Genomic DNA, 14,503 nt, shown 5'->3' on the forward strand with positions numbered 1-14,503 from the left:
AAGATTTCTAAATCCAGCTATTCTCTTTCTCTAATTGTGTGTCCTACCATGTGTAGTAAGGAGTCTGTGATTTTCTGGTGCTTTATAGATGTTCACACATCTGATGCTTACTTATTGCGTGCCACATCTTTGGGTTACATGTACATGGCTGCTGGTATTTTCTCATCACATCACTGGAGCCCCTGCACTTCCAGTTCCCCAGTAAACGTGTATTTCCCAAACTGCTGTCTCCTTGGAAAACAAACAGGAGATGTATAAAGTGCCTTGGGAACCGAGTACTCTAGGGAATCCAGCATGATGTTTAAGGGTAGCCTTTTTTGTAGGCAGAAAGTTGCAGCATCAGTGAGAACGGGTCGTTCCAGCGTGTAGGCAGGTGGATTGGGCAGATGCCAGGACAAAACCAGGTAAGCTGATCCAAACCAAAAAATTTTAATCAGAAACAGGGGCAAGAGTACAAACCCAGGAGCAGAGGGAGCCTGGCGCAAAGCAAAATTGAAAACAGAAAGAAGGTGGGGAAGGTGGTAAAAGGAGCTGAAATATTAGTGCTGTTTCTCCGTCTGGCATTTGGAAGGTGCACCTTCCGTTTGCGGAAGTGAGCTGAAATAAAGTGAGGCACAGACCGTGCTTGTTCAGACCTTATTCTCAAGTCGTTCAGATTTTAGAAGGATGTTTTCATACAGCGGAGTGTATTTATATAGTCTGGCCAACATGGAGAACAAAATGCTTATCATTATTTGTTTCCTTCGGGATTTCTGTTGTTCTTTCGTTTAAAACAAGGCCTAAGTGAGCAGTGCTGGTCAGGGTGCCTTGGTTACCGGCGTGAGAAGCACATTAAAGCTTTCCTTCACAGCTCAGGTGTCTGTAATGTGACTAGTCAGGCAAAGCCATTGTTGCTGATAGCCTGCGTGAATCATGGGTAAATAAATGCCACTGTGAAGCTCCTGGGTGTCTCCAAGACAGACAGCAGGCCGCCTTTCTCGGAAGGGCCCACCCCGATGCTCCTTCTCAGGGTCCCTGCAGGGTTTGTCCATCGATGACAGGTCCCCTGCGTACCTGTGTTGTTCCTCTCCGCCTCTCATTCCACTTCGCAGACCGAGGAGAGTGAGTTTTGCCAAAGTATCTGAAACGCTAGGCTGTGAACAGAGATGTGGACCTAAAGTGCCTGTGTTCTTGCTACCCCAAAGCTTGTGACGTAGCCCCACCTGGAGGTGGGGTGGGTGTGTGGGTGGGGCTCAAGGTGTAAGGGGCCTGGCTGAATGCTGACTTTACAGAGAGTAACTAGCTGATCTCGTTGTGGTAGGACACCATCTTGATCCTGGTTTGTTATTTTGTTCAAATCCAGTGGAAACCTGTTTATAATCTGCTTTATTAACTTAATATTTTATCCTGAATATTTCCCACACTGTTGTTTTTCCAGTTGTATTGGGATATAATTGACATGTAGCACTGTATAAGTTTAAGGTGTTCAGCTCCATGCTGTGGTTTTTTTTTTTTTTCTCTGACATTATTGTTATCTTCTCTAACATCTGTTCTCTTCTGTTGATGAACTATAATTAATCAACATTGTAATTTTCAGAGCAATTAGTTCAAGGGAGATCTAGTCAAGGAAATGGTGACATGGCCAGATGTTCTGGAACCCTGTGATTGGTGGCCATCATTTAGGGACATGTGTCCTGAAAATAAACTGGCTTCATGATGACAAGCATCAGCCTCTGGAAAAGGAATTTGGCCAAAGTGAGGCTGGGGAATGGTTACAGATAACCTTGTAGAGTTCAGACTTTGAAGTAGAGTCTGCAGAACTAGGCAGGCTGAACCAAGAATAAAGAGGGGCATCTGGGTGGCTCAGTCAGCTGAGCATCTGACTCTTGATTTCAGCTCAGGTCATGGTTCCAGGATCATGGGATCAAGTCTCACATTGAGCCCTGTATCAGACTCCATGCTGAACATCGAACCTGCTTGAGATATATTCTCTGTCTCTCTCTCTCCCTCTCTCTCCCTTTCTCTCCCCCTCTCTCTCCCCCTCTCTCTCCCTCTCCCTCTCCCTCTCTCCCCCTTCCTCCCTCCCTCCCCCTCTTTGGCCCTCTCCCTTGCTTGTGTGTGTGTATTTACTCTCTCTCTCCAAAATTAAAAAAAAAAAAAATGAGGATGGGAGCACCTGGTTAGCTCAGTAGGTTAAGCATCCAACTCTTGATTCATGGTTCATGAGATCAAGCCTTGCATTGGTCTGTCTGCTGTTAGCACAGAGTTTGCTTCAGATCCTCTGTCCCCTGCCCCTTGGCCCCTCCCCTGCTTGTGCTGTCTCTCTCTCAAAAAATAAACATTAAAAAAAAAAAAAATGAGGATGAGGAGCCATCCACATGGTAATGGAACAGATAAAGGTTTTTCTGCATTGTGGTAGCATTGCAACGTAGGTTTCCCCTGGTACTGTTAATTTCAGGTCTGCTTAAGAGCAAAGGCAATCTGAGGGGTTAGTCCAGAGGCTCATCCGTCATGGCTGGCCCAGAGGACCCCAGGTTCTCTCCAATCCCCAAGGAGTGGGGAAAAAAGTAGGGGGAATGTAGGGGAAAGGTTGAGTAATGGTCAAGGCTCTTTCTAGAAACCCTGACTCTGCTGGTACTGACTCAGGAATGCTAATGGGCATGATTGACTTGAGTACACAAGGAGTGAAGAATGTGATGAGGGGAGGAACTCTGTGGACCGGTGAGGAATCTGCTTGTAGCTGGATGGATGGAAACTGTGGTCCACACAAAAGCACAGAGAAGGAAAGGCAAGGCTGTGGAATTATATTTTATGAGCTGGTTCTCACTAGTAATATCCCCTTTTCCAGCCTTGCCAGAACTTAAGGTTTATGTATAACTCTTCTGGCTTTTTAGAGGCAGGACGATTCTTAACCAGCTCTTGTTTCATACCAGTTGATGAGGTTTTCCTTGGTTTAGCTTCTGCCAAATTTGGAGTAGATTATAGGAGTTTGGACTGGCAAAAGAATATTAGGATTATCATGGAATAAACCAGGGAAGATGATGAGAGACCACAGGATTTAGGAAGACTAAGCTAAAACATAGACTCGGGAAGATGAGGATCAAAGTGGAACAAAAATATGTCCCCTTCATTTCACACCTGTGGTTATGTAGAAAGAAGGAGGTCTGAAGAATCATTATCCTATTTGGGATTTTGTGTAACTGGCTCCCTTTTTGAGGGAATATACTACTTTACGAAAAATACAGTTGATTTCCTGAAATTCAAGTTTGATTGTCTTTAACTAGATGAAAAGACATGTGATCCTTAAAGAGTAAAATGTTAATCTATTTTAGGCACTGTAGTGAATAACAAAAAAATCCCTATACTTGTGGAGCCTACATTTTGGTGGGAGAGACGTAAAAGACAAAATAAATAAGATATGTAACATGCCATAACAGGGTAAGTCCTTTAGAGAAAAGTAAGGTAAGGATTATAAGTGTGTGTTAGGGGTGTGGGGGTTGGCTACAGTTTTAAATAGAGTGTTCAGGTGATTTCTCACCAATAGAGTGGTCAGAAGGTGATGAGTCAAAAGACCTGAAAGCAGGAGTGCTGAAGCAGACTATTTGGAAATCTAGATGAAGGGCATTCCAGGCAGAAGGAAGAGCATAGACAAAGGTTCTGAGGTAGGAGTTTGAGATATGTTTGAGGAAATGGAGGGAAGCCAACATGACGAGCAGAATGAAAGGTGGTGAAAATCGTAGATACTGGGGACTTCACTGTAAACACTTTGGTTTCACTGTGACTTGGGAGATCATTTGAGGTAAGCTTTGGGAGGATAAACTGGGGGGTTTTGAGCAGAAGAGGGACTTGACCTGCCCTGCCCTGTGTTTTAACAGGACCGCTTTGGCTGTGTTGAGAATAGACCATGGAGGAACAAGAGCAGAAGCAGGGGGACCAATGGGACTTTTCAGGAACCCAAGTGAGAGGTGGTGGTGGCTTGGCCCTGAGTGTGACTTACATGGCATTAGTGAGACATACTCAAATTCTCAGTATGTTTTGAAGAACCAATAGGATTTGTTGACAGAGCAGGTGTGAGGTGTGTGAGAAAGAGCAGTCAAGCATGACTCCATGGGTTTTGACCTGGGAGGGGCTGGGGAAGGAGCAGTCTGAGGGGAGGGGAGGCGGCGGAAAATAAAAATTCTGTTTTCAACATGGAAAATTTGAGACATCCAAATAGACATGTCGACGTGCAGTAAAATATATGGGTCTGGAGTTAAAGAGAGCTAGAGATGTGGGAATTAGCGCACAGGTGGTGTTGAAAGCTGTGGACTGAATGAGAACAGCAAGAGGCAGGGCGAAGACACCCTGGACTGAGCCCTGGGGACTCCAGTGTTCACAGGTCAGAGACAGGAGGGAGCAGCAGCAGCAGAGTCTGAGAAGGAGGAGCCAGTGAGGCTGGAGGAAAACGAGGAGAGTCCTGGAAGCCAAATGAGGGAAGTAAAAAGTCCGGGGGGGGGGGGGGGGAGAGTGACCAAATCTGCTGATGAGGATGGGAAATTGGATTTCGCGGTGTGGAGGAGACCTTGACAAGAGAAGGCTCAGCTGAACGGTGGGCTCCAAAACTAGGGAGGATTGAAAACAGGATGGGAGAAAAGGGACTGGATACATAGCATTTAGATAACACTTTCCTTTTTTTTTTTTTTTCTTCTGAACACAAATGCAGAGCAAGAGGTTATCATGGATTAGGATGAAGAGAGGTTTTGTTTGCCTTGTTTTTTGTTTTTGTGTATAGTTAGTGTTAAGATGGCAGGAATTGCCCCTGCCCCACCAGCTGGGTTAGATTGTAGGGCCAGGATGGCGGGCAGAGCTGGTTCCAGGCCCGTGCTCTGCCTGCCTGGGAGCCCTACCAGAATATCCTGTCTTCCTTGGTAAGAGATGTGGCAACATGCTGTTGTTGGATGGTGTCATCCAGCGTACAGAGGAAGGAGTTCTCCTACCAGGAGATGGCAGCCAGCCTGTGCCTCCCCTGCAGCCAGCCCATGCCAGGTGCTGACCATTGCGTGTGGGGATGGGGGTGCCCTGCAGGCTGTGGTGAAGCGTTCCTCTGGGGAGTCCGTGGTCTGGTGTGAGATTGACGAGGATGTCATTCAGGTCTCTAAGAAGTTCCTGCTGGGCCTGGCCGTGGGCTCCTCCAGCGCCAAGCTGACCCTATACATGGGCGACGGTTTTGAGTTCATGGAACAGAACCAGGGCACCTTCAGTGTTATCCTCACAGACTCCTCAGACCCTATAGGCCCTGCCGAGAGTCTCTTCAAGGAATCCTATTACCTGGACCTCATCGAGGAGATGTGGCAGTTCTGTAGGTCGCTCTTCCCTGTGGTGGCCTATGCTTATTGCACTGTCCGCACCTTCCCCAGTGGCCAGGCAGTCTTCATGCTGGGCAGCAAAAATCTGAGCACCAACTTCTGGAAGCCCGTGCAGCAGCTGACACAGAAGCAGGTAGAACAGATGCAGCCGAAATACTACAACTGGGATGTGCACCAGGCAGCGTTTGTCCTGCCCGAGTGTGCTGCCGAGACCCAGGATGATGTAAGCTGAGCCCAGGTGCCACTGCCCAGGACGTTGGGCCAGGGAGCCTTCAGGACTCCTGGGCATGACCAAACCCTTTTGCCCTGCCTGTGTGCCCACCAAGCAAGTGTTACAAGCCCCAGAATGCTGCCCGGTGGGCCCGGCTGGGCGGACGGTCTCTCAATGTGGTGTTCGGCCTCCAGGCTTATACCAGCTGTATATAGCCAAAAACAAACAAACAAACCACAGGAATTACTGTTTGTAAGGTGATGAGAATAATCCAGTAGGGAGAGAAAACCTGATGATGCAGGAGTGAGAAGGAAAAATTTCTGGAATGACATCCTTGAGAAGGCAAGAAAGGAATGGAATCTGGTCCATAAGTGGAGAGGTTGGACACCCTTCATGGCCGTAGAGACCATTCATTCTTATAAAAACACCATGTGGGGACCCAGGTGGAATTAGTTCAGTAGTTTTGCTAGTAGGATCTTGTTTTTTCTTGATTGCTTCTTGTTTACCTGTGAAATGAGAAGCAAGACATTAGCTAAGATTGAGGAAGGAAGAGAGGAAGAGACCTGGAGAGAGAGGAGAAGGTGTGACACAGTCATCTGAGAGTGAATGTTCTGGGAAATGTAGTATAATTTCCTGGCAGCACTGAGAGCCCACTTGAGATTCCTGGTCATGATGAGTGCGTGCTTTTCCCATTCAAGTCCAGCTTTGGGGAACAGGTGTACAGTAGGCAACGAGTTTGATTTCACCAACTTGGGGGTTTCTCCCAAGTCAGTTCAGTGAAGCAAGACAAGGCTAAGAGAGTTTCAGGGTGTTTGCAAGAGAGCAGAGGACCAGGGACAGGAGTGGGGTGAGACAATAGGATCAGGAGAGTTAGACCTTAGTGGGGCTTGATAATTTTTGCAGTTGGAGTATTGGAGAGAGTAAACTGGAAAAATAGGAAGTGTTGGTTGGAGAATCCAATCTTTCTCACTGAGGAAGGAATTACAATAACCAGTACAGACAAGGTCTGGGATATGAGCATTGGAATGAGGGGCTGGGGCAATGTGGAGTTGCAAGGACAGGGTGGTGGAAGGATCACATGTGCATGTGGAAATCCGCAAGAATTATGTCAGGAGAGATGTCTTGGAGAGGTTAACAGTGAGGCAGGGCTTAAATCTTTAAGGAATGAGGGGTAGTGACTCAGGAATGAGTAGATGGCTGCCAAATGAGATGACCAGAGGTAGGAGAGCAATCTGAAGAGGGGCAGGCTAAAAACCAAGAAACAGATGGAAGTGGTGAGTAGCTTTAGGAATTCAGTCCTATCAGGATTTCTCACCCTCAGCACCAAATTTTGGGCTGGATTTCTCTGTGTTGTGGGAGCTGTCCTGTGCATTGTAGGCATTGTAGGGTATTTAGCAGCATCCCTGGCCTCTACCCATGAGATGCCAGGGTTCTTTACCCACCTGTGACAACCAAATATGCCCAGACATTGATAATGTCCCTGGGGGCAAAATTGCCCTCATTTAAGAACCAGTGAATTACATGAATACTGAAAAAGCATTGGGGTCCCTGGTGTCCTTCCCTAAAGCTCTTTCTAGGGAGTGCTGGGGATGCCATTCTAATCCAGATTAGAGCAGATTATGCAATGAGCAGGAGAAAAAACAAAGTACCTCTCTTTCTAGGAGTTTGACTGTGAAGGGCTGGAGGATGAGAGCGCAGTAAGCGGAGGAGACTCTGGAGAACCAGAGATGATTTCCTTCTGTGGGTCAGATGGAGCCATAAACAGATTTAAATATTGATGAGAAGGATCCATGTGAGGGGAACAACTGACCTAGAGAAAAGAGCGGTCTGAAATGGGTGGGGAATGGTTTGTAGATGTGGAGGAGTCAACGTTAGATCAGAGGAGCAGCATCTCCAAAGATCCAGGAGCAGCAGGTGGATGCTGCTGGTTTATGATTTGTTGGAGAGAAGCAGAGGGAGTTCTCATCCAACAGCTTCCATTTTCAGCTGCTGAGAGTGAAGAGAACAGTGAGTGCAGGGGCGGAGGTGGGGGGGAGTTGGCACGTTGAACCAGTTGTGAAATAGGAGACCAAGCTGGCTTGGAAAACCTAGGAAAAGTTCTAGGATGTCTGGGCAGTGGCGAGGGCCTGTGTGGGGCTAGCGACCTGAATTTACAACTAAACCAACCTGTGCTGCTGTGCTTTCTCCAGCATCACTCAGACACCACGAAAGCAGGTAGCAGGATTCAGCCCAAGTTAGGGCTTTGCTAGATGGTTGTGATGGAAAGAGCAGAATATTGTCAAGAGTGCTATTAAAATGATGAGCTGGGAAATGTAACTATACAAAAGGAGGGGAGGGAAAGAAATTCAAATCTGCAGATTGGTTAGAAAATGTCACAGGGCCTCTGAGGTCATTGTGCAATTAGGACAGGATGTTAGTGGTGGTCAGAAAGGGGGATTCCTGAGTAAGTGATTTTGGAAAGGCAATTTGTCAAGTAATAACAAGGTCTAGGTTGGGACCATGGAAGTTAGTGCATGAAAGGGAGAACATCATTGGTGATAAGAAGTCAAGTTACTAAGGGGTCAAGGTGGCCCAGTCATGTCTGTGGATGCAGATGTCCTTCTGGATGAGGGAAAACTTGGAATGGAGAGGGAAATGTGAGCCAGGGGCCAGATTTTCTGTGGGCCGGGAGCGTCAGCTGGCAGGTAGGAGACGATAGGCTCTAGGAAACTCTGGGGTCATACTCTGCTTGCATGGACCTAAGGGGAACTATTTTCATCCCAAGAACATTGAGGACTAATGGTCTGGAAGCAACATACAGAATGAGGTGAATGTCAACCTTACTTTCTTGCCCCGAGTGTGAAAGGTATAAAAGAATAATCAGAGCCAGCTCCCCATATGTCTGCATATTTTTGTTTGCAGGCTTTGTTTCAGAGTGATTGATCAAGTTTTATTTCAAGGTGGGTTCCCACCTTCATCCCCTCCCACCCCCCCTTCCAAATCCAGACGTCATTTTGGTTATTTCTAGCCTAAATGGCCCTGAGGCAAATGAATTGATGCTGGGGCTATTGAGAGATTATAGTTTATTTTATGGGCTGTCCAGAGTCTTTCTGGCTAATCCCAGAAATCCAACTGAAGTACCAAGATCTGCCTCAAGCTCACAAGATCTTCTGGATCTGGAAGACTGGGAATAAGGCAGGGAATCAAGCATTTCTTTACTTGGATTTGTGCTCTTGTATCTTCTACAAAGAAATAGGATGGCTTTGCCTTGTACCTTTTGGCACTAAGTTCACCAAAATAAAAAAGAAAAGGAACTAAACCAAAAAAGGAAACCAAACAAAGGAACGGTGATTTGGCAAAAGGAACTCTCAAAAGAAGAAAGGAGACCAAAGATAGGCTAGTAAGAACTGCTCAGTTGGCCCATTTGCTATGGCAGCAATTCACATGGCATTTCAACTCCGAAAGCATTTTGTACATTTAAGAGCAAAGGGTGAGGGAATGTGTACTTTGCCTGAATATGGAGGGAAGGGGATGTACTCTTTTGCTTTATGTGGCTGATTCCAAAGCTACATTTGTTGATTTGTTAGGATTGGAAGGTAGGAACAAGAATAGGCGGCAGTCCAGCATACAAAGTCTCAGTCAAAAATCTTTCTGACTCACTTCTTTGGAATGCAGAATGTATTTTCCCAGAGAAACAGTCATAAATGGTGATTGGACTTCTGGGTCCAGCCAGCCAGACTAGCTAAAGCCAGTTTAACTCAGAGTGCTAACAAAACTGTCATCCCATAATAATAGTTCGCTGAAACACTCCAGTCTTATTTTTTCCATTATTATTAAAATTTTAGAATAAACCTCAAGGCCAGAGTGAGTGCATGAGTGGAGCCTTGTGGAAAAAAATGCTTAGCATGATGAGTGGAAGAGAGGATTGGTTTTGAGTTATTTAGATTCTGAAGCAGTGTTCTGTCCAGAATTTGAGGAAGACAGTGTAATGGTATAAGATAACAGACAAGAGCTTATCAGCTTCCATATTCCTTTTGTCTTTTCTGCTAGTGAAGGTGAACTTTAGATTGAAAGGTTCAAGTCCTGGGAAGGAGCTGTAGAAGTCCATGCTAGAGGCGCCTGGGTGGCTGTCTGTTGAGTGTCTGACTTTGGCTCAGGTCACGATCTCACTGTTCCTGAGTTTGGGCCCCATCTCGGACTCAGTGCTGACAACTTGGAGCCTGGAGCCTGCTTCAGATTCTGTCTCTCTGTCTCTCTAAAAAATAAATAAACGTTAAAAAAAAAAAGAAGTCCTTGGGACGCCTGGGTGGCTCAGTCGGTTGAGCGTCTGGCTTCGGCTCAGGTCATGATCTCACGGTTCATGGGTTCAAGCCCCGCATCGGGCTCTGTGCTGACAGCTCGGAGCCTGGAGCCTGCTTCGGATTCTGTGTCTCCCCCTCTCTCTGCTCCTCCCCTGCTCATGCTCGCGCTCGCGCGCTCTCTCTCTCTCTCTTTCCCCTTCAAAAATAAATAAAAACATTAAAAAAAAAGTCCATGTTGTGTGAGACTGTTGTAGGAAGGTATATCATTATTCCAAATGAGTTTAAATTTCTTAGCTAGAAAAATTATGTATCAACCAGGGTATTGAAAGAGCAGGTGAATTCGCTCGTGGAATCACAGTTGCTAATGGAGGTGATATGAGGGCTGGGGCAATTACCAGAATAATAGAGGGACAAATGTGACAATTTTCCAGAAGGGGTAGGGTTAGGGTAGAAGTTGGACATAAACTAAATTCTGATAAATGGAGACATTGACACCGGAGTATTACTCTCCAGGAATATCACAAGATGAGATTTTTAAGTGGGTGGTTTGTGAATGTTAGAAAAAGGAAAGGTCATCAGGAGCCAGTGCAAGTTCAATATAAATAAGTCATGTCAGAGCACATTACCTTTTTTTTGTTTTTTAATGAGGGTGATTATAATGGTAGAACAGGAGAAAGCCACAGACATGTTTGTGTTTTTTAAAAATTGGAGTATAGTTGACACATTTTTGTGTGTTTTGAGTTTAGCAAATGGTGTGAACAAAATTGAATTTAAATACAGAATGAAGAAATGTGGACCTAGTGAGAGTATACTTATCTGGGCAATTGATCTTGGTACCAAGACTGTGGAACAATGGCTGGAAATCAATTTCTAGAGGAGACAAAAATCAATATGAATTAAAGTAACGGCCTGCTCCTGATTCACAAATATGTGCTGCCTAAGTACAAATCATAAGAGCTGAAGCTAATTATGTGACTGATTATGTGAAAAGACTAGGTGTTTGGCTAATTAAATCTTAGTATGAATCAAGCATGTAATAACAATGTCAAAAAGTTTATGCAAGTTTAGGTTGCATTTGCACCTATGTGTCCAAGACAAAGAAAGTACTAGGCTTCTCCCATTCAGTGTTGGTAAAACCACTTGGGCCCTCCATTTTAAGGAGGGGAGGCCATGTTGATTGGGGAAAAACAAGTGGTAGATCCTGACACTTAGGCAAAGCAGGACATCAAGTTTAAATATTTGATAATAGCAGTTGGTGGATGGAGTTGCAAAATCTAGTATTAAGACCTATGAATCGGAGGTATAGATAGGCAGACATTTCATTTTAGTGGAAAGATGTTTAATGCTTCAGAGGAGTTTAAATATAGACAGACTGGATAACAATCTAGGCAGATGATGTATGCTTTAACCAGGATGTATCAGTGGGGATGGGAAGGAAGAACATACATGTTTTATGTGTAGCAGGACTTGGTAGCTGATGGCAAGCAGGGAATGACAGAAAGACAGGATGTTTCTGGGAATGTAACACCCTAGTAAGTGACTCACTGATGAATCTGAGTTGCTTTTGTTTTATTCCCCCCCCCTTTCAACCTATTGTCATCATCAGCCACATTTCCTCCTTGTAACAGTGTTCATTCTACTGTTTTTTCCCCTATTTTCAGAAAGCCTCCACTGAAATGCCTTGTGAATTCTTGCCCCACGCAGTATCCCATTTGAAATTCAGTGATCTATCCATTATCTGGGGAAATGTCAACATTAATTTGACAAAAACAGGCATGAGGAAAGCAGGGAGCCCTGGGCATTCTGAACAAAGATGTAATATCAGTATTTACCATGGAACTCATTTGATTATAAGTCATCTAGAAGCATGCCACGATAATGGCCAGAAAAGCCCACAGTAGCGAAAGAATCAAGTTAAAGTTGAGAGTCTGCTGGTAAATAACCTGACTGCCGTGACCCAAAAAACAGCACTAATGGAAGAAGTTGTAATAAAAATTTAAAGAGAAACACAGAACTTGGCAGAAATGTATACACAGAATGGATTCACAGGATTCCTGAAAATTGAAAAGGAGAGAGATCTGTAGGATTTCAACTATAGCTATCCCTCCCCCTGTACCCCAAACCCCCATATTTTGAATTTGTAATTAGTTTGAAAGGCTTAAGGGCTCTGGAAAGATCATTTAAAATCCCTTTATTTCTGAAGTCCTACTAGCTAATTGCAATTTTCCTTGTTTTGACAAATTAATAATAAAAAAGTACATCTTTACTGTAAGTCTCAAATGTATTCCTTAAATCTGTCTCTGGTTAAAAAAAAGAAAAACCTGTAAGATAGGTTTTTAATCAAAAAAAAAATTCTAATGGCCCCTTCAAAAGGAAAATGCATTTACAGTTCCTTCTCCCAAGGCACTTTTTGAAATGTAGATTAATGTGACCTGATAGATTGTAATAACGACCAAAGAGCATTTTCATTAATTATAATGAGCAAACCAATAATATAGATCTTTACAGTGTTAGTATGAATTAGAATATATCAAGACGATACTTGCAGCTGGAGTAAAATTTGACTGCTAAGTCCAAATCCCTTAAAATAAAAACACATAATGAAAATTTTGACAGATTATTCAGTGATGCTAATGGTATCACCACCATTTCATAATTTTTAACACAGTCTTAAGTGTTTTTAAAAAGTAAATACACTGTCTTGTGACATAAGTAGTAAGAAGGTTGAAGAAGAGAAAAGTGAATGAGAGGAGGTACTTCTGAGACTTTGAAAAGTGTTTTTTTTTTTTTTTCCTTTTTTCTTTTTTGTTAGAGTCATTTCTAAAGGTCCCCTCCCCACCAGGAAGTTGAGCATGAGGTAGAATTCGAGGGATTTAGAAGCCCTCTTCCGGTTCTGCTCTCAGTCCCCTATGGGCTTTTTCTTTTAGGACCTCAGTCTCCTTATGTGAAAAAGCAGAAAAATCAGCAGATTTCCTCACTGGGGTGTTGTTCAGTGACTGCATGCACAGTGATTGGAAAAGCATTTTAGCTATCTTAAAAGCATATTCATAAAATAATAATATAGTGAGAAGCCTTATCTAAGATTTATGGATGCTTATAGCCGGCAATACAGATTGCAGGCACGGGGATAGCCAACCTTCAGATGACCACAGCCCCACATTGCTCACCCCAGCTGTACCCCTTCCTGTTTCCTTTCAACTGAAATCGGATGGTGTTGGCATCAGAAATTGGTTCTGTTCTCCGTAGAAGAGCACATGGGCATTTGTGATTCAGTGCTTCCGAGAAAGTAGTTACAGGCATTAGATATCTACCAAGTTTTCAGTGGGTTGAGAATTAATCCTACTCAGCAATATTGTAAAATACCAACAGTACAATGTTATCAATAAATAAATATGTTGGGCACTTACTAACACTTGCTAATAGGATTTTCAATTGAACTAGAAATAAGAGCTATTTAAATTATGCACTATTTTGAATAAACCGCTATCAGCTTCACTAAATTTTGCCGTGAAATTTTCATGTATTCATTCATTCAATATTTATTAATCAAAGTGCTTTGAGGAATACCAAGCAGTATATCTCAACGTTTCCCCTCAAGGCCAGGAGTGGGTATACTGTTGCCTCTGGCCCCCTGCACAGTGTCTTTGTATCTGACAAATGTTAGTCCTGCAACCGCTGCTGGTTAGTTGGTTGAAGGAGAGAATATCAGGCAGTGTGCAGTGTTTGGTGACTTCCAAAGGCACACACAGCAAAAGTGCTGGAGGAGTTCGGTTAGGATGGCAGTCCTCAGCTCTGTTGTGCATCAGAACTCCCCAGAGAGCTCTTTGGAAAAGTGAAGGTCCAGGCTGACCTTTATGTGCTAATCCTGCTCTTGGTTAAAACCTGAATGTGTTTAAATAAAGTTTATGAAGGTGACTCTAATGTACAGCTAGTTTTAAGAGCCATTTTCTTTGAAAAATTTGTAATTAAAATTTTTTCTTTTAATTTTTTTAATGTTTGTTTATTTTTGAGAAAGAAAGTGCAAGCAAGGGAGGGACAGAGAGAGAGAGATACACAGAATCCCAAGCAGGCTCCAGGCTCAGAGCTGTCCGCACAGAGCCTGATATGGGGCTCGAACTCACAAACAGTGAGACTATGACCTGAGCTGAAGTCGGATGCTTAACCGACTGGGCCACCCAGGCGCCCCTAGGTTTGTAATTTTAAAGGAGGTGGTGGTATATAGCTCAACCTTGAAGGGTACATTTCACTAGGTACTGAAACCTGTACCGAAAGGTGTACCAATCCAGAAAACAGAATCAGTAGTATATATATATATATACATAGGTACACACAGGTGCACACACGTTCAAATGTGTATGTATAGTTGTATGTATCTATACATACACAGAGATTTATTAAACAGATGTATTTATTTTTAGAAAGAGAAAGCACAAGTGGGGGAGGGGCAGAGGGTGGAGAGCAGAGCATCTGAAGCAGGCTCTGTGCTGACAGCAGAGAGCCTAATGTGGGGCTCGAACTCACGAACCGCAAGATCATGACCTGAGCCAGACGCCTAACCAACTGAGCCACTCAGTTGCCCTTGATTTATTAAACAGAGTTAGCTGAAGGAATTGGTTTATGCAGCTGTGGGGTATAATCCACAGAGCATGCTGGCAGGAAGGGCAGGGGCGGCTGCTGCAGTCCATAGG

The 14,503-nt window shown here is 44.1% G+C and overlaps 2 protein-coding genes across 4 annotated transcripts in view; both read left to right on the forward strand.

Annotated features, from left to right (window-relative positions):
* The window catches only part of ANO6 (anoctamin 6), a 196,743-nt gene that overhangs the window by 80,888 nt on the left and 101,352 nt on the right, over window positions 1–14,503 (forward strand). The gene's annotated exons all lie outside the window — the stretch shown is intronic.
* On the forward strand, window positions 3,884–9,694 carry LOC115518030 (spermidine synthase-like). The gene is given in 4 exon segments (XM_032593712.1): window positions 3,884–4,007; window positions 4,806–4,941; window positions 4,943–5,002; window positions 5,004–9,694. Coding segments are annotated over 4 exon segments (873 nt in total). The 3' UTR covers window positions 5,557–9,694.

This window comes from Lynx canadensis, chromosome B4 (assembly GCF_007474595.2).
Source record: "Lynx canadensis isolate LIC74 chromosome B4, mLynCan4.pri.v2, whole genome shotgun sequence".
Taxonomy (NCBI): Eukaryota; Metazoa; Chordata; class Mammalia; order Carnivora; family Felidae; genus Lynx; species Lynx canadensis.